This window comes from Scophthalmus maximus, chromosome 14, assembly GCF_022379125.1.
Source record: "Scophthalmus maximus strain ysfricsl-2021 chromosome 14, ASM2237912v1, whole genome shotgun sequence".
NCBI classification, from domain to species: Eukaryota; Metazoa; Chordata; class Actinopteri; order Pleuronectiformes; family Scophthalmidae; genus Scophthalmus; species Scophthalmus maximus.
This window is the reverse complement of record NC_061528.1, coordinates 7,153,891-7,176,188: the sequence shown is the minus strand read 5'-3', so window position 1 is coordinate 7,176,188 and position 22,298 is coordinate 7,153,891. Positions and strand designations below refer to the sequence as shown.

Here is a 22,298-nt window from a genome sequence, read left to right as displayed (position 1 = left end):
AGTGACTTTACACTACTGTTTTTTTGTAATCTGTTCCTGCAACACTGATTCGATATTAAAAACTCCTCGTTACAAAGCACTTAACCACAGTGAGATGATCTTGTGAGCTTCTGCTGTGTAATAAGTTGTGATATCAGTTTTTAAACACGAGTATTATATGACTTTAGACTCGTGTACATGTGCTCACATCTTTCAGTGGACAACACACATCTCCATATTCCAGGAGGCGCGAGAAAATCCCGGCGCGCATGCGCAGCGTAGTCACCTGACGGCGGCGCGCTGCCTGTGGACGCCGCCCCCCCCAGGTCCCGCCGCCCTCCCTCCCCCCGCCGCACCGAGCTGCCACAGCTGCTACACGGAGCGGGACTCGGACAGTCTCCCTCTCTCTCGCCCTCTTCCAGAATTGAAACGCTTTACCTGGCGGAGAGTTCTCCGGCGAGGCGGCCCGGTGGAGCGGAGGTTCGCCCGGGCGGCGGTGCTCTTCCCCTCCGGAGAATGTAGCCCGGCAGCAGCTCGTACATGTCCCCGCCCGGCCGCTGCATGGCTCTGCCCAGGGATGCCATGAACACCCGCCGACTGAGCGTCGTCCGCGGCTCCTCGCTTTCACAGACACGGCGGCGGTGGCGGTGACGGTGACGACGATGAAGATGATGATGATGAGGATGAGCGATGGATACCAGTTGACAGAGCCACACTAGGTAGCGTTTGACGAAGACCCGAGGAGAGCGTGAACGCCCCCCCCCCCCTCCCCCCCGTTGCAGAGCCAAGTCGGCGCCGGAGCTGCGTAAAAGGATGGATTTCACCCAGCTCCGGAACCTCATCAGCAGATACGTAAGGCCCCCCTCCGGTCCGCCCACACCGACACAACTGTAGCACCGTGTCTCTCCAAGTGCAGCAAAAGAATATATGCATGTTCTCATCTTTGCATCTGTCGTCTAATGGGTTGTTGTGCTGCACGCTGCCTTGCTCAGGGGCCGGACCGGCACACGACACACTCGGCTCATCTGCAGTGATAAACATTCCCCTCCAGCTGCTCTGGCAGCGCCGTCCGCTCCGCTGTGGCTTCGATTGTGGTGGCTGGTGAATGGGGAATGTGCTGGTGGCTGCAGACGCAGTGCTGGTGGCTCTGGTGGATGCGTGGAATAGAAATGAACTTGGCTGGCCCACTTAAGTTGTTGTCAGTGGACTTACGACATGCATGCATACTAAACACCGCCCTCATGGCCCCCTCTCGCCCTGCTGCGGTCTGCAGGGGGACATAAATCCCAGCAGCCCTGGCAGACAGACTCGCTCTGCAGAGTCGTTTCTCACTTCCAGTTCCAGCAGTTAGTCCCTGCAGCCGCTCAGTTGTTACACTCACTCTCCAGCAACCTCCTCGTCCTCATCCTTAATCAGCGGCCGAGTCCTGTTGTGAGTGAGCATGAAATATTCCTCATCATCACGAAGCGGATGATAGTACATTTACCTCTGATGTAACCATAGTGACCGTAACCACGATCGCTGGTCAGATGGTCAGATGATTTAGGTTGGCACCATCAAGCAGCCTCTTGATTATCTGATGCCAGGACAGGAAGCAGCTGGTTGGATGGAGAGGAGGTTGAATTAGAGAGAAGAAGAAGAAAAAAAAGTATGTGTTGTAATAGGGAGCAGCTCTTGTCAGGCCAGTGATGCTCATCAGACCGGGCACCTCTGGAGTATCGACACATCTACTGTGTACTGTACAGTCTGCGACCCCTTCACCTGACCTCGAAAGGGGCTCAGGTGCTGTGAAGATAACTACCTCTTTGTGTGTCTCGTTCGTCAAGCTCGCGTTGTACAAATTAGTGTGCGCTTGTGTGTGTGTGCATTAGGCAGCTGACAGTATGGAGCTTGACGGATGCTCCTCTAATATCAGGGGAAATCAGATCCACCACTGAGGAGGAGGAGGAGGGGAAGGATGGGGTCAGTGAAGACGCCCCTCGTCTCTCACCCCTTCTCCCTTCGCAGGCCCACACTCTGCAACATTATGAATTGACCAAGGAATGAATCATTAATTCAATTATCCACATATTGATTTAGGGTGTCGGAAGGATCGTTGATGGTTTTGTACCTGAGCTGCTATTACTTGCGTATCACCTTCTGTTAACCCTGACATATTCAGAGTAGCTGCTCAGCCTTAATGAGACTATACGCAGAAGAACAAACATTACATCATGCGAGGTGATTAACATGATAAGCAGGGCGGCCGGGCCTATTCTTCAGATGGAGCAGGAAACTCCCATCAAGGTCAATGCCCAAACGCTTTCATGATTTTATCCCCCCCAAAAAATGCTGAATTTGTAAATTATCCTCGGCCACTAAAGCATGTAAGTCTGATTAAGTTCACTTGCACTAGGGGAGTTTATGAGCCTTTCACTTCAGATCTTCTTCCCCTTATTATCCCCCTGTCTGCATTTGTGGCTTGTCCTTGATGTGTTTCTGTACGCGGGCCATTTGGGTTTCTCAGCTCTGCTTTGCTTTTGGTTTGGTTTGTTAACAATATTTTAATTTACGGCATCTATAAAATACGACGCACCAGACTGTTTCAGGGATAAAACGATAAGGTCCTGGACGCTACATGTTCTTCCCTGGTTTGTCCACAATCCAAGCAATTGGTGTCTGAGCTTAAAAAGTAGGAACTAAACATCTAGAAAAATGTATGATATGAACAAGGAAGCAGATGCAGTGAAGAGAAAAAGCACTGTTCACACTTGTGCATATTACTGCATCTTGTCTTCTGGTGCCTCAACTTTCACTGCAACGTGTAAACTGTGTTGCCTGATAAACTTTATTATCAACTGCAGGCGGTTATTCAAATGTTTCCAGTGCAGCACCATCATTGTTACCCTTGTGCACCGGCATGGCTGGGAGCTGGGTTATTGTTTTCACCCCTGTCTGTGTGGACAAAATAACTCAACAGCTCCAGATTATTAACTTTTGAGGCTTGGGACACACACACACACACACACACACACACACACACACACACACACACACACACACACACACACACACACATGGGACGATACACGGCGGGCTCTTACAGAGGATGGCAAACAATTTATGGATGCAGATGGTCTGACATACGGTCAATGCATTTGTGTGAGAGAGAGAGGGAGAGAGAGAAAGAGAGAGCGACAGTGGGGGCAAAGAGCACTGCACACAGCTCTAAAATGGAACAACTACACAAAGCATAAAGTTTGAGATGTTTCATGTAGTGTGAAAGTTTTTCATTATCATTATGAAACTACAGTATGGTGGGAAACACTGCATCAGGGCTGGACTGGGACAAAAAATCCGCCCTGGCATTTTTTGCCCAGGGGGTCCACACCCACCATGACTGGTCAGACTTCAATAGCATTTATTGGCCAGGCGTCCATGCTTACGCAAGGTAACGTAACCCCATTTGTACAGGTCCCATCCCCTGACCAATCGGCTTCGAAATTTGCGGCCAGTGCCAATAAAGAAAATCAACCAATGGGCCGCTGTTAGTTCTTTAAGGGCCGGCGCAGCCCAACAAAAAAAAAAAAAAAAGGCCAATAAATGATATTATATTATGCATTGCCCCTCTGATGCTTTGCATAATGACAAAAGGTTTTTTTTCGAAAGGCAGTGCAGCGAGTCCTGCGTATGAGCCCGTTTCCTGACATCAGAAAGATTGCTGGTGAACTGAGCCTTAACAGTTGAGTCAAGAGTTTTTGTGAGGATAAATGTGGTGTCATGGTATTTTCATTCTTCAACGCATGAAGTCTGAACAGGGCATTTTGTTGTGTAATAAGCTAAAAGAGCGGCGAGGCCTTTGTGCAATGTACAGCATAATACGAGTGTGTGTTTGTTGTGTGCACTCTTGTTCTGATATGTCAGCAGACCCGGGGCCAGGACACGACGGGAAGAGATTTATCTGTAATATTATCTCCTGTAGTTTGAACAGATCAGATCAGATCATAATGTGCGTGTGTGTGTGTGCGCGTGTGTGTGTGTCCACTGTCTCCACTTCCCTCTCTCCTGTGCCCTTTTGTCGTCTGGTAATAATAATAGCGATGGCGTGATGCCTCAGACAGGCACACACACACACACACACACACACACACACACACACACACACACACACACACACACACACACACCGTGAGAACAGCACGAGGTCATGATCTGGATAAGAGAAATGTTTGGTTATATGGTCTATGGTCGTATTAAAAATAATAACTTATAGGAGTTTTAATATGACTTATTTTTTTGGACGTAACAGCCTCTTGTGATAAGAACAAATTTGATATATATCTTCGCCTCGTGGCCACGGGGCTATCTTGCATTTGGCTTGATTTGCCCTTGTCCCCTTCTATCCTCACCCTCCTTTACGTCTTATCTCCGAATGTGCAACTGTTATTCTTTCGGGGACCTCTCACAACCTCAGCAGGTAAGAGAGAAAAGCCTAGTAATGTCTCCCCCTTTGATCTAAAAGGTGCCAGCAGGTCCAGGAGTGCTGAGGGGGCTTTAGAAAGGTTCCTTGCGGCTTTACAGCTCTTTGAGTCCGCTGGCCCGGTGTTGAGAGGCAGACCGCAGCCTGCTAGATTACTGTTTCCCTCTTTACTTCTCACTGCTACAAACGTTTAAGGGCAGCAGGCTATTCCTGTCCCCTGTCCCCTGTCCTCCCCCCCCCCCCCCCCCCCCCCCCCCCCGGTGCCGGGGCCCTGGCGGAGAGACACAGAGGCTGTAGGTGACAATAACACACACAGGATCTGCGGCTCGGGCCGAGCTTCGCCCGCTGGCCCAGCGTGCATATCAGAGAAAACAGCCGTGCATCGGCGCGTGTCGCTTCATAGGAATGTTGGGGTTTTTTTTTTGGTCGCTTCCCACAGCGTTCCCCCTGAAGACAGAGGTCTTGTTGGAAAAACCCACTTTCACGCCTGTGTTAGTATGCTGTCGGCGCTAAATGCAGAGAAAAAGGTTGAGAAAGAGGAGGGTTGTTTTTTTTCTTTCAAAGCATGCAGATTACAGCGGTGTTGGAAAAAAGGAGAGAAGAGAAGGAAGGGAGAGGAGAAGTAGCACCGCTGGATTAAAGACTTATGTAACAGTTGGATCGCAGCGAGTCAAGTGGGAGAGGAAGCTTGGGGGAGTAATCTCATATTGGTCCTTGTGATTTAGTTGCAGATAGTTATTTGTGTCACCGTGGATCTAGTGGCTCTTGTCATCGGCGTCAGCCTTTGCGTACAGGTTGATTTCCATATTTCCCAAATTTTCACACCAGAATACTGGTACACGTGTGTGTAATGTCTCCACCCGTGCAGCATTTCCCCCAAAGTATTATTCTCGAATGAATCATTGGCTGTATTTTTCAGTTGCTTCTTCAATGCTGCTTTTGCTGTTTCATTCTACTTTGTTCCCCCCCCCCCCCCCCCCCCCCCCCCCCCCCCCAAAAAAAAGGATTTTCCACAGAGATTATAGTTCCTAGCGGAAGCGAATAGCAAGCACTGAGAAGATCTTGAGAATATTGTCTGAAGCAGCAATACTTCACATTTTCTTTAAAGTGTCATAGTATCTTGTCAAATCCAATAACATAATTGAATTTAGTAGAAAATGTTACACATTGGATCTTCAGTGTATATGAGTAACGAAACCTCGGTGTGAAGCTGTTTCTTTGTGTGATGATCTTGCTGGTGCGTTAGCGTAGCTGCCGGCACACTGCGTTGCCATGGTGATTAATGGCAAACGAGTAGCAGTGGAGTGCATGTTGAACAGGTAGCCTCTTCCCTTTCCAGCTGATCGAGGTCTCGAGGCTCCTTGTATCTTTGCCCGATGCTACGACGGACCTCACGGCTCCCGCCGACAAGTTTTCCCCCCTTCTGTTCTTCTGTTCTTCTCATCTTTTGCTTTCTTTTTAATATTCCTAGCACTGATTTACATTAAACTGCGCTGCGCCACGCTCTCTCTCATTTTAATGTGAAGACACAACCGTTACATCAGTGAAACGCGAACAGGATTGGATTGAATAAAGTCATTACTAGGTTTGTGTGTAAAAAAAACCCTTCTGAAGTTCTTTGTCACTACTTAGCCATCACGTAATTTACAAGTCTCTGTAGAAAAACCTACACAAATTACATATTAAACTCAACTGTCAGTTTATCAATGTAGGCTTTACTTTGTTCTATTTGTGTACGCACACATTAAAAAAATATTTCTTCGCTATTCTATACAACTTAGAATGAACTTAAATAGCCCGAAATGTAATTCAAAGTCTTTACAGTGTAAATGATGTCATATGTCACGTCATGTTTGTCGACCATATGTAATCTCACATATTTTAACTTTCTCTCTGAACTGTTCATGTATTAGTGAGTGAACAATCAGCCCTGTCAGCGATGCAGCAGTCACAGCAGGAGTTATGTGTGTTCGCAACAACTAAGTACCTTTGTCACGGAGTTCATTTCCATTGCCGTTTGTTCGTCCGTCAGCAAAGTGTTTCAGGAAGGATTGTGCGTTCATGTTCTAAATCGGAGTCTTTCTCCATCTTCCAGCTGACACGGGCAGATAATTGAGTTAAAGAATTAGATCTACAGTATGAGTTAATGAGGGATACCTCCTCCAGCACAGCGTGGTGCATCAGCGGGGGGTGTTGGACATGAGTATTTAATCAGGCCGGTTTATGATGCATTCCTTTTATTACATTACTCTGTGGTGGAGAGAGGACCCACTTCAAGGGTCATGGGTGACATGTCCGTACTGTAAAAGGCTGTGGAGCAATGCTTTCTGCAAGTGTGAGGCACACGAGCGCAGCAGACCAGAGCTACAAATAACGTCCTGGCTTTTTAAAGCAGCGAAACAGCAGCCATGCATCTGTTCTGTACTGTGAAGCTGTAGTTTAAAAGAGTTGGAAAAACCATCCATCCAAGAAGAGTGCACCCCGGTACAGGAGACCTTTCATTGGTGGGGACGTCTGCTGTTATCAAATCCATCCTGTCAGTGTTTATGATTGGTGTGCGGCCAGCCTCTGTGTGTGAGGAGGAGGCTGTCGCTGTGTTGTTAATGGAGACAAAGCCTCCATGTCCTCCAACCAACCAGCCCGGCACTTTGTCTGATGGAGCAGCAGAATGAAAAGAGAACAGTGGGCCCGGGGTTGATACGGATCAGTGAGGATTAATGATCAGATAGCGACAAAACCACAATGCAATCTCTCTGTGTCTTTTTCTCCGTCCCCTCTCGCACTGTCAGGCCGTGACACTCGCACGGGGGGGGGGGCGAAACGGTGCAGATAGAGATACGACGGGACGGAACGACGGAATCGGGCGTTGTGGAGGAAAATGTTTGAGTCGAGGAAGTAGAATGCAGTGAGCGTAGACACAGATGGGAGATATTAGGAATTATTTCCAGAATTGATGTATGTCACACTATGGATGGAATGTATGAAACCTATGTTCAAAGAAATGAACCGTGTACGAGACCAAAAACATAAAAACTCATCAACTAAATGCTCCTTTTAAATGAAACCTTGCATCGTGGCAAAGTCCTGGAAAATGATATGTAGGAAAGAGAAGGAACCCTGTTGTTGATTTGTTTATTTTTTCAGCAAGATTTCGCAAAAAGTACAGAACCAATTTGCACCAGGCTTGGTGGAGCGATGGGGGAAATGGGCCAGGCAAGAACTCATTACATTTTGATGTGGATCCAGTTAAAGTGGCTTCGCTTTTTCTTATCATTGTCCTTGACCTTGCGGCATTTTTGACATTTTCGTCAATGTCTCAGGAAATAATATATGAATGTTGCTGTAAGACATGATGCATGAGTCTATGAGTTTGTACAATTTGGTGCAGAGAACTGACTCTTCCTTTTTTAATCCAAGACACACAGACACGTTCGGTGGTTTCAACATTACGTTGGCTCATATTCTTTCATCCTCCTTCAATCTGCTTTTCTTTCCCTCTCTTTCTTTCTGGGTCATGTCGCCCCCCCCCCCCCCCCAATGTTTTGGAGTCGGCTGGCTCCCCGTCTATTTTTATCCCACTTCTAAGCGCCTGTTGATCGTGCAGTGGATAAGTTTAGATCCGTGACTCTGAGCTTTTGCTATTTCTATTTTTTTTAAATCGCAGATTTCACAAGGAAAAGTTTCATCGGCCTTCATTCGATTTTTTATGTCCAAACTTTGCACAATATTTATGGATTTGCGTCTGCAAAGGTCAGCGAGAAAGACATGTAACAGGATTAGAGTGTTAATTTTACTACATGTGGACTCGTAAAAAAGTTTTAGCCATTGGCATTGACGGGCTACACCGCTGCCAAAATGTTGAGGACTTTTTAAAGCAGCGGAGCGCTGCTCCCACCGCGCCGCTTGTTCCAGAACTTTTTTCTGCTAATGGTCAACACTTCTCCTCTGAGCTGTGTCAGGCCCGGCTGCTCTGCCAAGAGCTACGCTCGCACTGCACCGTCAGGCCAAAGCATCAGGAGCCACGCAGGAAGCCAGATGGAAACAAACAGCTGAGGGCTGTTGTTGCGCCTTGACTCCTGTTTCTTTTTTTCTCTCTTCTTCCCGCAATAGCGTTTTAATGAGAGACACGTTGGGAAAAAACAGATAAACTCCCAGAATGCACCGTCAGTCCCAGAGGAGCTACTCGGATGTAATATAGATGAGAGATGAACTGAAATGGATGCTCATCATCTTTTGATCATTTTGTATCAGGACACTGGATTAAGAGTTTTTTTGACCTGTGCAGAGGGAGAAAAAAAGAGGATGATTAAAGGACGGAGCAGAGAGCAGACTGCTGAGAGGTTCAGCTGGAAGAAGAACTGAAAAGATAAATGAAAAATCCGCACTTGTGTGACTCAGAGCTGATCCCAAATACACACCAGCTCCACAAACACACACACACATCAGTCAGTCGCCCCGGTCTCGTCTGCGTGGTTGTTTGTGAAAAGGAAGTTATTGAAGTCATGTGACACACTTTTCTGTTTCTTCCTCACAGTGTTTAATCCGGCTCAGTTAAGCCCGTGTCGCTCTCAGATGATCAATATGTTGAAAACAGCTGCCTGTATAAATTGTTATTTATAATTTCTATTAAGTTTATTGTATTGATGAGGAATGAGATTTAGGAATGCAAAGAACCATCTCTCTATACTTATTACCAAATCTAATCTCAGTATCTACTGATGCAAGATGCTGATCTGATCTTTTTCACAAAATTAAAAATCTATGTACTGCATAAACAGGCCGGCATGATCGGACCAGCCGTCCAAAACCCAGCGTTAATCAATTTGCCATGATCAATAAATAGAAAACCAGCAAACCGTCACATTTGAAAAAAACTAAAACTTGTAAATAATTGATTTTTTGGGGTTCGCAAACAAGGAATTGATTATCAGGATTGTTGGTGATTGACTAGTCCACTAGTCATTACAGCTTTAGTGTTGTAAATGCTGAGAACAAAATACAAAATTATACATCCAGTAAAATTAGGTTAATAAATGCAGCATCAGATAATAAACTCTCAAATATAGTTATATGGTTAACCATCATCATACTGTCAGTTTGAAATGGTTATAATAATGATAATAAAAGTCAGATGATAGTAAGTAGGTCATGAATTGGAAGCGAACACTGTTTAGTGTGAGTCAACCCATTTGTATCCTCTCCACCTGTATTGCTATTTATATCCATAAATTGTCACCATCAGTGTGTGGGGGAGGAGATCTGGGTGGACAGTCGGACGGTGTACATCGGACATAAAGAACCCCCTCCGGGAGTCGAGGCCTACATCCCTCAGCGTTACCCTGACAACCGCATTGTCTCCTCCAAGGTGAGCGAGCCACAGCCCGTGAGTCGGTGGCGCAACAGCGTTATCATCGTGCCATTCCTTTTGTTTCATATTCTGAGTTCCAACAACCATGTAATCCCAACTGTGGCCATGTCTTTTTTTAGGATGACATATTTCAGCAAGCTGTGCGTCTCTCTCTGTGTTTTTTTTCCATTCACGTGTGTGATTAGTAATGTATCTTGTCACTCCGACCCACAGTACACCTCCTGGAACTTCATTCCCAAGAACCTGTTTGAGCAGTTCCGCAGAATCGCTAACTTCTACTTCTTGGTCATATTTCTGGTCCAGGTGAGATCTATAAAACATTTTTTTTTCCAGGAAATAGTACATGAATAAATCATTGTTATGTCTCTTATTTGTTATTACTATTAAATTTGCATTTTATCAGATTAGGAAATCAGTCGATCACTACTAGTTACAAACATTGTATTATTGAGTACATTTGGGGATATAATATTTTTCATGCCCACATGAAACTAAACAAAATTGTTTGCTAATTTAATTAACTATTTGCCAATAAGATTTTATCTTATATATATAGTGACTGTCTCAATGTCTTTCTGTCTTAATTTGAAACCAAAGTGAAAAAGCTTCATCTATGAACCTCTTTCATATCATACAAAGACCAAGTCTTCAGGGAGGAGGAGCCGACATTATGTAGCCACAGTATTGGTCTTGTGTGTTGTATGTTTTAACAGAAGCGTGTGAAATACTGTATCCTCCTAACGGAAGGTCACACAGGATGTGTTTGTTATCCTCCTTTTATTTTTGTCAGTTGCAAAGGTCCTACTTTGTTGCATTGCATCTCTCCTGTTAGTGCGAATGGAAAAGATGAAACGAGATTTTATCACTGGGATACTTTTTTTAGTCCGCAAGATTGATGCTTGATTCCTTATTACAGAAGCTTCTCCCTGCTGCACTTCCTTACTCAGCATTGCATTACTTGGCATCCTCTTCCCCTCTCCTCCCCCGCACCGTTCCTTCTCCCTTTGCAGCTTATCATCGACACCCCCACCAGCCCGGTCACCAGCGGCCTGCCCCTCTTCTTTGTTATCACTGTCACCGCCATAAAACAGGTAGGACACACAAAGACGCGCTCACATTTCCAGGAAAACATTGCCCACAACAATCCCTCTCTCACACACACACACACACACACACACACACACACACACACACACACACACACACACACACACCAACACACCAACACCAACTCCCGGCCTCCAATACGCTCACCAATCGGGCTGCTCTATTATGTGTGTATGCGCATTCCTCGCTCAGCGAAAAACGACGTGCCATTGAATATGTCTGGTGATGTGAGAAATATGATAATGAATGGCCTCCTCTGTTAATCACTCCAGCTGAGTATCCCGTGCCCCTGGGAGAGAGGCGTCCTCTCTAACCGTGTGCTGGTGCTGAGAGATGGGGTACTGTCCGTGATAGATGAAGCCGTTCTTGCTAAAGGAGGCTGAGCTTTTCCAGGACATAAATCTGAAACAATGACGTGTCGGATAGAAATCCAGGGAAAGAGGTCACAAAGCTCAGGGAGCACAATGCTAATTAATTACAGTGTATGACTTTCACCTCTTCCCCCCTCTCTTGATCTCATGCTATGTTCTGGCCCTGGTTCTCTCTGCACAATAATCTATATTCGCTTGTTTCCACCCGGCCAACAAACACATTGGCTTTCTCTTCCTTTTCCGTTATAATCTTGTTCTCGCTCTCTCTCTCTCTCTCTCACTCCCGGCATTCGTCTTGCTGCGTTTCTCTCTCAGGGCTATGAGGACTGGCTCCGACACAAGGCCGACTGCTCTATAAATGAGTGTCCGGTGGACGTGGTGCAGCAGGGGAAGGTGGTGAGGACGCAGAGTCACAAGCTACGGGTAAGAATGGCCTCATTAGAGCAGCACAGCACCTGAGGCCACAAAGCAACACGACTGTACTGCTGCGTAGCTCACTTTCGCTATATCTGTCGCTCTCACCTCCCCCATTTGTCTTCGCCTCTGCAGTCCTCTCCAACTTTGTGTCCTGCCCTCTCTCGCTCTCTCTTGTCTTTCCCACCAAATGAATAACTCTCGCAGAGAAACAATCGCTGTCCCCTGGCTCACCAGGCGAGAGCCTTTCCCCCGGGGGAATTAACGGGACTGATGTATTTCACAAGTTTGGATATTCCTGTCATCATCATCCCTCTATGTCATTCTGATGCAACAGCAGATTACTGTTTGGTGCTGTGGCTCTGTCTAATTCCTGGATATGCCTCGTAATCCTTAAGATTTTTTTATTGTATCATTCTGCAATCTTTTTTAAAACTTTCAGCAATTTTCTATACAGTGGATTTTAATTTCCCATGGTATTTTACACTTTTCCCATCACTACAATATCAACAATGACCGTCACATGTTGATTTTTGCGGTATTTTTATATTGAGCGTCACCTAAATTGACGACAACCACAGATGTATCTTACAGCACTTGTTCTAAATAATTAACCATGTGCAGCTGGAATGATAAAGAGATGATGGAGTAAAAGAATAAGACACAGGAAATGTAGGTTTTAATTAGTTTTATTTATGCTCGTCATAGTACTGGTACCAGACGCAGCGCTGCATGTCAAGATTTCTGTCGAAAAGCAAGAACCGGTTTCACTGAGCTTGTGTTTTTGCTCTGCAGAAATCTCTCACCTATCATCCCAGAGTGAGTGAAAAAAAAGGTGTCAGGCTGCGTTATGTGAGTGTCGAGCTCAGCACCTCGCTATGTTCATGTGCAGTACAATATTCAGTGTCGTTTCACTACTGTGTCGAGAGGGTATTTGATGCGTGCAGGTTATGTTTAAATTCTGCTGCGTCTGCCGAGTGCGAGACGTCGAGCGTCGCCTCCTTAGTCTCTGTCCCCGTCCCTCTCTCCCTCCGTCCTTTCCTCCCACCGCTCCATCTTCTGCCGTTCTCTGTACCGAGGTTCCTCCCTTCCCAAGATCAAACGCAGAGGATTAGAGTGTGAATTTGGAGCAGGAATAATGATGAATATATTAATCATGCAAAATCAGGGAGTGTGTGTCATGTGTACGGTCAGCGTGGAGATGGGATTTATCAGAGCTTAAGCCGCTCCGCTCGCATAATCGGTTATGCAACTTCTTAATCCTTTGGAGGGGAAAAAAAGGGGATGTCTGTATTTCTTTTACTCTCCCGTGTTTACGTGAACCTCAAAACAACATTCTCACCATTCATTATGGATGTGGGAAAGACATTACGGGGGTGTGTGATGTGGCTGTCCACCTCTGTCAGGTTGGGGACATCGTTGTGGTGAGGGAGGACGAGACTTTCCCCTGTGACCTCATCCTGCTCTCCTCCAGCCGCCATGATGGGACCTGCTATGTCACCACAACCAGCCTGGACGGGGAGTCGAGTCACAAGGTGCCAGGACCAGAACATGATGTTGATTCAATGATATTTATATATATTTAAGTCCTTCTAAAACACTAAACAAACATTCCTGCTCAATGCTATAGTATATCAGCAGCATTGTTCCTTCCATCATTTTATGTCAATGATAACAAAAGAAAACAACAACCCACAAACAGACATTGGCATCACAAACATTATGTCATCGTTCTTATGCTTTGCAATAGTTTCACTAAACACGCATGGATCTCACACAATGTTCCAATAACTATTTTTTTTTTCATATCCTGCACATTTACTGTTTGAAAAGTCAAAATTTCCTCCAATTTGTTCATTTAGAAACTGTGTTTTTGTTTTATTTTTTTGCTTTGTCACAGATTTTAAATAAGATTCCACATAGCTTTTAAAAAGGCTGAAATAGTCTTAGTCTTGGTTGATTTTTTTTTGTTTAGGATTGTTATTAAGACAAAATAAGCAAATTGAAGAAGTCACCTCAGGCTTTAAGAAGTTGTGACGGGCATGTTTAACTTTGGACCCAAATATAAATTTGCAGATTGAATATAATTAAAATAATGGCCAGTTGAGGCCTCACATTCACTCAGACTAACAAATGCATTAAGATCTAGGTGACACACAGTCACGCCCCGCATTTCACTTCTCTGATGTTCACTGGTGTCACTCACACGACCATTTGCATGACTAGGCACACACACTCAAACATATACATCCCACAGCATAATGTCCCCCTCCCCCTCCTCATACATGCCCCCAGGGTGCCCTCCTGCTGCTGCTCACCTTCCCAGCATGCTGTCGTATGCTGACCCGCGGAGCGATCTGCGACAGCTCACCTCCCCGGCTCTCCTGGTGGAGGCGAGGATGAGGAATCAAATGATCCTTGCTCTCATTAGTGGCCGTGGGTGACATTTTCCTCTCTTGTCGTCTTCTCTCCCCCGTCCGCGGCCTTTGTATCTCAGACCTATTATGCCGTACAAGATACCATGGCCTTTAGAACGGAGCAGGAGGTGGATTCGCTACATGCCACTATTGAATGTGAACAGCCGCAGCCTGACCTCTACAAGTGAGTCTGACACGTACTCACTGATGCATCTCACACACTGAATCTTCGTTTATGAACATGGCCTTCATTGAAATGTCTTGATTTGATTTTGCTGTGACCTTTTTCCAGGTTTGTGGGACGCATCAATATTTACAAGGACAAAGAAGAGCCTATGGCAAGGTGGGTACTTTTTTATTCTTGTTGAAAGGTAGTTTTTATATTTGTTCTTTAGTTTTGAGGCCAACTTTTTTCTTCAATTAATTAAATGTCTTTATAAATGCAGTGAAGAATCCTGTTATATTCTTTCAGACCACTCGGAGCTGAGAACTTGCTCCTCAGAGGAGCCACACTGAAGAACACACAACATATTTATGGTAGTAACATGCAGATTCACGCTGTTCAACAGTTTAAAAGTGATGCTGTCGTTGTTGTCTTTGTAACTCAGTGTTCTCTCTCACCTCAGCTGTTGCAGTCTACACAGGCATGGAGACGAAGATGGCACTTAACTACCAGTCTAAGTCTCAAAAGCGCTCCGCGGTAGAAAAGTATGATTAATGTCCAAACTCCCTTTCACTGCATAATCAAACTGAGTTGTTCATTTCCCGAGCCATGATCCTGACCGACTCTCTGTCTCTCTGCAGGTCGATGAATGCCTTTCTGATCGTGTATCTGTGCATCTTGATCAGCAAAGCGGTGATCAACACTGTTCTGAAATACGCTTGGCAGTGGTCCCCCGACCGAGACGAGCCCTGGTACAACCACAGAACTGAAATCGAGCGCCAGCGGCACGTGGTGCGTTCATCAAAACTCTACTTTAGAAACCAAATCTTGATGCCTAATTCCAAATCTCACCGTGCTCAAACTTCATAGCTGTTCGGTTTTTTTTATCTCATTCCCAACCCCCAGGTGATCCGAGCATTTACAGACTTCCTTGCTTTCATGGTCTTGTTTAACTACATCATCCCCGTGTCCATGTACGTGACGGTTGAGATGCAGAAATTCCTCGGCTCCTATTTCATCACCTGGGACGAGGAGATGTTCGATGACGAGCTGGGAGAGGGAGCTCAGGTCAACACTTCCGACCTGAACGAAGAGCTGGGACAGGTGCACACACACATATTTGCAAACAGTATCTAAATGCAAACTTTTTGTAGACATGCCCTCACTCTACGCGTCCTCACTTTCCAGGTGGAGTACGTGTTCACCGATAAGACTGGCACTCTGACTGAGAACAACATGGAGTTCATTGAATGCTGCGTCGATGGGAACGTCTACATCCCACACGCCATTTGCAACGGGCAGATCCTCAGCGCTGCTTCCAGTATAGACATGATTGACTCCTCACCTGGTGGATACAGGAGAGTAAGTGTGTGTGTGTGTGTGTGTGTGTGTGTGTGTGTGTGTGTGTGTGTGTGTGTGTGTGTGTGTGTGTGTGTGTGTGTCTGTAAAGTGAATAGGCGTCTAAATCCAGTGTGAATTGGATGAGTGGGAAGAAGGACAATCAAAGTAATTTCCTCTGACAACCTGCATTTCTCAACACATCCTCCAGTTTATCCTTTTCATAAAAAAGTCAACATTTGCTTTGTAGCCACTGTTTGCTCTGTCTTACATAGAAAAAAAAGGGAATCTGATGCAGAGAAAAGGTTATGCGCCTTGCATTCCTGCAAGGTGCATCAGTTATTTGTTTGGATTTAATCGAAGAATAGCTGTGCAGTCAGCATGAGCTGCAGCGGCCTCCGCAGATGACCAGAGAGAGAAGAGAGCAGTCCCTGCCAAAACTTAAAAGTGCAGAAAACTCATTTAAAAATGATATCATGGATATGCTGCTTTACTACTATGTAGTTCAAGCATACCACAGCAATGAGTAAAGAGTAACAAACTGCATATAGTTTGAAAGAAGTTCTTCAGTTTTGTGTTTTCCTTCAATGCTGCACCTTTGACTTGAATGAAATAAAAGTAGAGTACTTTGTTTCTGTATTTGTCTGTCTGTAGGAACACGAGGATCTGTTTTTCCGGGCACTGTGTCTGTGCCACACGGTCCAGGTAAAGGAGGAGGAGACGGTGGATGGTATCAAGAGAGGCATCCACCAGGGCAGGCCCACTTCCTTCTACATCTCCTCCTCACCGGATGAGGTGGCTTTGGTGGAGGGAATGAAGAGGTAAACACAGAAACGATGGGCAGTGGCAATATGAAGGAGTTTAAATTCACATCAGAAAGTGAAAGAGATGCAGCCCTCGACGTTCTTAATTGCCAATTTTAGGAAACGTCCATCACATGTTCCTCCAAAGAAGCCAGTGCAGCAGTCAGATTGAGGTCATCGGAGAGATTTTGCCAGTTTGCTCTCCAGCCATAAAAGATGTGGTTCAAATACTTGTTTGGTTGCAGCTATCCTAAAACTAAGGAACGATTTATAAAAAGTCCTACATGGTCGACAAACAATACCAATACCAACAAACATCCTCAAACACCATTATTATAAAGGTGAGATAAAACCTTTATTATGAACCTTTATGAACCAAGGCACGGAGAAAATTCTCTTGAAATCATTCTATGCTGTGTTTTAGAAGAACACAGCCCGCCCTCACTGATTTCTGCATTGGAACAGCAGGGGTCCTGGATCAGAGGATGCCGGCAAAAAAACGCAGACTCGTTCAATAAAAAAAAATTGGCCCCCGGCTCAGCTTTTGCGACTATACGATCTGGTAATACAAGTTTTTGGGGACAAAAGAGGCACACGCCAAGTAAAATCCTTTAAAGCTGAACACCTGAGACAGAGGAAGACCTGATTGCCGCAGTAAAAAATGTAAACAGAGTTGTGTAATGCTTCCTTATATAATTTTAAAACAGCCGTGTAGTGTTTTAGTGACGGATTATCCTAAAAAATGACTGATTTATTGCTAAAGTTGGAGTCCTGGATTGTATTTTATCTTCCAATGTGTGGTAATGTTTCTATGAGAATGTAATGAATCCTATTTCTGTCACTCTTGTTCCCAGACTGGGTTACACCTATCTGAGACTGAAGGACAACTACATGGAGATCCTCAACAAAGACGATGAGATTGAAAGGTCGGTCTGCCAAGTGCCCACTGTGGTTTAGGCCACAGGAGATGGAATAGGAGCGAGTCAGTTGATGGAGTTGTCGGTCGCCTGCAGGGAAACAGCCTTTGGATTGGGTTACATGTTCGATAGAGGTTACTTAAAAAAACATTTACAAACCACAAAAGAGTGGCCGGAGTTGATTTTAGATACTCCTCCCACTCATCGAAAGGCAGCAATGTTTTGTGGAAAGTGTTCAATGTTTTGATTGGTGGGAAGCGTTCATGTAACCATCCTCTCTCTCCATCACTCTCTGCAGTGGCCCGTCAATAGTGAGTTATTTTAAGGAGGCAGGGGAGCTGGAGCAGGAAGAGGAGTAAGGGGGGGGGGGTCCAGTGATGTGAGGACTAAAGCCTCTGGATTAGTCTCACGTTTGCTGTTTTTTAACGCTTTAAATGTAATCTGAAGCTTTTGTTCCTGTACACAAATTTCCAGTGCTCGCTGTGGTTCATTCAATCCGAATTTCATAAAATATTTTCAAACTTTATTGCACTGCAGATGTACAATGAAGTTTGTTGTCATTCAATATCTGATTTACTGTTCCCTCTTTCTCACATCCACAAATAAGGCTGGAAACGGATTGGAACATGCGAAGAAAGTAGAATATGTATTTAATTAAATTTATAAATTGGGGGAAAGAAGACCTTGATGACCACTGGTCTTGGTCTCAAATTTGACATATTTTGCTTTTACTTTGGAAAAGCCATCAGAAGAGGTTAATGGATATAAATTAAAAAGAAATAGAACTCCTTTAAATGCCAACGCTGTCTCTCCTTCAGGTTTAAGCTGCTCCATGTGCTGAACTTCGACTCTGTCAGGAGGAGAATGAGCGTCATTGTCAAGTCAGGCTCAGGTAAGATTTACTTTGACGCTGAGCTGAAACAGAAATGAGTGTTATGCTAATACACTTTATAAATCAGAGACTAAAAACTGTTGTTGTTGTTGTTTGCGTGTTCTCAGGAGAATACCTGCTCTTCTGTAAGGGCGCGGACTCGTCCATTTTTCCACGGGTGGTGTCTGGGAAGGTGGAACAAGTGAAAGCGCGAGTAGAGCAGAACGCTGTTGTAAGTTTACAGAGTATAAACAATATAGATATATAATTGCTTTGATAAAACACTTGTTTTGTCCTACCTGAGCCCATATTTGTCTAACTTAAACAAACTCACTTGGGGTCACGCGACATCAAATAACCTCTCTCGTCATCTCTCTGCAATACCAGGAGGGGCTGCGGACTCTGTGCGTGGCCTATCGAAGGCTGTCGGAGTCCGAATACCAGGAGGCGTGTCATCACCTGACTGAAGCCAAGCTGGCCCTGCAGAACAGGGAGCAGAGGCTGGCGCAGGCCTATGACATCATCGAGAGGGACTTTGTGCTTCTGGGTGCCACAGCAGTGGAGGACAGGTTGGTCACCATGGAGAGAAAGAGAAAGGAAGGAAGTGTTGTCTTCACTCATGAGGGCAAAAAAAAAGATCCCCTTTGTTTTATTTTCCCCTCTGCTAAGATAAAAAATGTTGTTGTCATCTGACAAGGTGGACTCCGGTATTGACCCTAACTGATTAACGGTTTGACTATCCAATAGATAAACTGCTGGTGAGCAGGGGGACAGGGGGATCATGCATTGATAAGTTGTCACCAGTTGTTAATTGATGGATGCTTTAACCGACCCGACTGGAGGCTGAAACTCTGATTGACTTATTGACGCGCAGGCTCCAGGAGAAGGCTGCAGACACCATCGAGTCGCTGCACAAGGCTGGGATGAAGGTGTGGGTCCTGACGGGAGACAAGATGGAGACGGCGGCGGCTACCTGCTACGCCAGTAAACTGTTCCGTCGGAGCACGCAGATCCTGGAGCTGACCAAGAAACGCACAGAGGAGCAGAGTCTGCATGATGTTCTGTTTGAGCTGAACAGGACCGTTCTCAGACAACGCTCTATTTCAGGGTGTGAGACGGTTGCATGTGTACTGCCTCGTGTTAAATGCTGTGGATCCGCATATCACATAATAATCTATCTACAATTCATTTTTGGTGAATTCTTTTCCTGACATTTTCTTCCAGGTTGTCAGTCGACTGCCTCGACTTTGGTCTAATCATCGATGGGGCCACTCTGTCCGCAGTGTTAAAGCCCAACCAGGAAGTGGCGGGTCACGGCAACTACAGAGAGATATTTCTGGAAATCTGTCGCAACTGTAGCGCTGTGCTCTGCTGTCGAATGGCGCCACTGCAGAAAGCACAGGTGACAGAACAGGCCCATTTCTTCTGTGAATGTTCTACGCTAAATAACAAAACAGTCGTGATGACTGATGCCAGGTTTTATTGTTTCTGCAGATTGTGAAGCTAATCAAAGCTTCCAAGGAGCACCCCATAACCCTCGCCATCGGGGATGGAGCAAACGATGTCAGCATGATCTTGGAAGCACATGTGGGCATTGGTGAGCTCCCTTCACTACGCTAGTTAGTGACTAATTTGCTAAATAATCTTTTTACTCTAAAGCTTTTTACACAGACACAAAATATAAACCAACATTTCTGCTGAGAATCTTTGGAAGTTAGTCACCTTTTTTACATATTTGTTCTGAGGATGATTATAGAAAATGTGTTATTAAAATTTTACTGTCAAAGGTCCTTGCAAAGCTAAATATGATATGATAATTTGAAATTATATACTTATAAATAAACTATAAAAACAACATAATAAATCACCTAGGTTTGTTTTTGCAATGTATTATTTGTGCTTATTTGGATTTGTGTCATTCCTGATCAGATTAACAACCTCTTTTCTTTTGTTCCCACAGGCATCATGGGTAAAGAGGGCCGACAGGCAGCGCGGAACAGCGACTACGCCATCCCAAAGTTTAAACACCTGAAAAAGATGCTACTCGTTCACGGCCACTACTACTACATTCGCATTGCTGAGCTTGTTCAGTACTTCTTCTACAAGGTACTAGACAAACGCTTTGTGTCCTCCAGTGGCTCACACATTTTAATCACTTTATCGTAATTCCCAGGGAAACAGTGAGTTACAAAAGCACCAGATTTTGCAGCTACTCTGACAGATTACCGGATTCATGATTCCCCAGTGCAACGTTCTCTCCTGGATTCACGGGCGCGATGATGGGTGTGGGCGGCTTCCACACAAATCAACGGCCTGCCAACTGATTCATTTTTTCATTTTGGCAGGCCGGCTCTTTGCGGCCCACTCAGTGAGCTTATAGCACAATCTCGGTATAAACAGAAATGTGTAGATCGTAGCATTTTTAGATTCTTCAAATCTCTTCACATGTACTTGTCACAAGATTAACACCGTCTCCGCTTGTGTGTTGTTTTTTTCCCCCAACTCTTAAATCTTTTCCAGAATGTATGCTTCATCTTTCCTCAGTTCCTGTATCAGTTCTTCTGTGGGTTCTCCCAACAGGTAAGTCGTTTATATTCCTCGGCGGGTTGACAGTATGCAAGTATACGATGTAGTATGTACATTGATTACATATCCAGTAACAAGCTGATGAACATTGTGTAGCATTTAGCAAAAAAATAATTAATATTGGACATTTGCCTGGTGGCCATAAACTCAACTTCCCAAAATATGTTAATATTTTTCGTGGATGCTAGATGTGTAACTACACAGCTGTTTGCAAACATGTTTGCCGTAAAAACATTAGCATTTGTCAAATGTTGTGATTTGTACCTTGCTGCTTCCCCCAAGTGTCCAAAAAAAAAAAAAAAAAAATTATGGCTTCAAGTTTTTAAGATGGCCTTTAAGTTCCAGATGTTTAACACTGTCTTTGTTGTGTTTGTCCCTTGGCAGCCACTGTACGACACCGCCTATTTGACTTTGTACAACATCAGCTTCACCTCACTCCCAATCCTCCTCTACAGCCTGGTTGAGCAGCATGTCACCATGGAGACACTCAAGAGGGAGCCCTCCTTGTACAGGTGAGGTTGGGAGAAAACGTCTGCTGTTGCGCTGGTAAACAATAAAACGTTTACTCCACTTTTCCTTTTTTCCTAACCCCTCTTTCTCAGGGACATAGCGAAGAACTCTCTCCTCCGCTGGCCGGTCTTCCTGTACTGGACGTGCCTGGGCGTGTTTGATGCTGTTATCTTCTTCTTTGGTGCTTACTTCCTGTTCGACAACACCACCTTCACCAGCAATGGCCAGGTGAGCCAATGACGGTGGACTTCTGTCTATTTTGTGAAATGAGTAGAAACGGTACTCAGTTTTGTGGGGCGTTCGACGTGTCCTTCAGGAAATTAAAAAGGAGGATAATGGATAAAAAAGAAAGTGCAGTCTATTCAAACACTCATCCATCTCCATTGGATTCTCATGCAAGAAGAGTTAAGTGCTACGGGAGGACTTGGTGGTCGTGTTGTTGTTGTCTGTAACAGTAAGGTCTCTGTCCTGGGGCCTCCTTATAGGTCAGCGACATAGGATCTCCATTCATATCGACAACGCAATAGCATCTTTCTCTGTATTGTTAATTTGTATCATGTCAACTGTTTTCAATTGCCTTTGGTCCTGTTTTTTAAGTTGAAACATCCTGATATTCATTTTTCCCTTTGTCCTGATTCCTTTCTCTTTTTCTCCCCCCCCTATCTTCTGTCTGCTTCCGCTCTCTTTATTTTGCTCCTTCTCCTCTTCCTCTTCTTCTTCTTCTTCTTCTTCTTCGTCCTCAGCTTATGACCACCAACACACAGATGGTAAGCCGGTCTCCCTCCCTATCAGCTCTCTCTGTCTTTCACGCTCTTTTAGTTCCTGTCGTACCGTTTAAGCTTTCAGTTTGACCGTTTCATCCGGTTTCATCCCGTCTCACTACACGTCATCCATGCACTTTCATTTGAATGTGTAGTTTTCTAGTGATCCATTATTCCCCTAATCTCTGTAAAGCCCTGAATCCTGCTCAGTACCTGATCGTAACAACCCCACTG

The 22,298-nt window shown here is 45.0% G+C and overlaps 1 protein-coding gene across 9 annotated transcripts in view; it reads left to right on the top strand.

The window, feature by feature from the left end:
• The first annotated feature begins 287 nt into the window (after nucleotides 1–287).
• The window catches only part of LOC118320615 (phospholipid-transporting ATPase IH-like), a 29,380-nt gene continuing 7,369 nt past the window's right edge, over nucleotides 288–22,298 (top strand). For 5 of the 9 annotated variants that reach the window (XM_035651597.2, XM_035651603.2, XM_035651600.2 and 2 more), the window contains exons 1-26: nucleotides 289–831; nucleotides 9,681–9,803; nucleotides 10,020–10,109; nucleotides 10,817–10,897; nucleotides 11,600–11,707; nucleotides 13,105–13,233; nucleotides 14,196–14,299; nucleotides 14,408–14,458; nucleotides 14,588–14,652; nucleotides 14,742–14,823; nucleotides 14,920–15,070; nucleotides 15,185–15,382; nucleotides 15,467–15,640; nucleotides 16,271–16,437; nucleotides 17,274–17,345; nucleotides 18,155–18,228; nucleotides 18,336–18,439; nucleotides 18,595–18,776; nucleotides 19,082–19,315; nucleotides 19,432–19,609; nucleotides 19,702–19,804; nucleotides 20,168–20,313; nucleotides 20,728–20,787; nucleotides 21,178–21,305; nucleotides 21,396–21,531; nucleotides 22,047–22,070. In XM_035651597.2, coding sequence (XP_035507490.1) covers nucleotides 793–831; nucleotides 9,681–9,803; nucleotides 10,020–10,109; nucleotides 10,817–10,897; nucleotides 11,600–11,707; nucleotides 13,105–13,233; nucleotides 14,196–14,299; nucleotides 14,408–14,458; nucleotides 14,588–14,652; nucleotides 14,742–14,823; nucleotides 14,920–15,070; nucleotides 15,185–15,382; nucleotides 15,467–15,640; nucleotides 16,271–16,437; nucleotides 17,274–17,345; nucleotides 18,155–18,228; nucleotides 18,336–18,439; nucleotides 18,595–18,776; nucleotides 19,082–19,315; nucleotides 19,432–19,609; nucleotides 19,702–19,804; nucleotides 20,168–20,313; nucleotides 20,728–20,787; nucleotides 21,178–21,305; nucleotides 21,396–21,531; nucleotides 22,047–22,070 — 3,003 coding nt within the window. In that variant the 5' untranslated portion in view covers nucleotides 289–792. Of the gene's footprint in view, nucleotides 832–9,680; nucleotides 9,804–10,019; nucleotides 10,110–10,816; nucleotides 10,898–11,599; nucleotides 11,708–13,104; nucleotides 13,234–14,195; nucleotides 14,300–14,407; nucleotides 14,459–14,587; nucleotides 14,653–14,741; nucleotides 14,824–14,919; nucleotides 15,071–15,184; nucleotides 15,383–15,466; nucleotides 15,641–16,270; nucleotides 16,438–17,273; nucleotides 17,346–18,154; nucleotides 18,229–18,335; nucleotides 18,440–18,594; nucleotides 18,777–19,081; nucleotides 19,316–19,431; nucleotides 19,610–19,701; nucleotides 19,805–20,167; nucleotides 20,314–20,727; nucleotides 20,788–21,177; nucleotides 21,306–21,395; nucleotides 21,532–22,046; nucleotides 22,071–22,298 lie in introns of all 9 variants that reach the window. The other 4 variants (XM_035651601.2, XM_035651595.2, XM_047337156.1 and 1 more) reach the window with 4 other exon arrangements.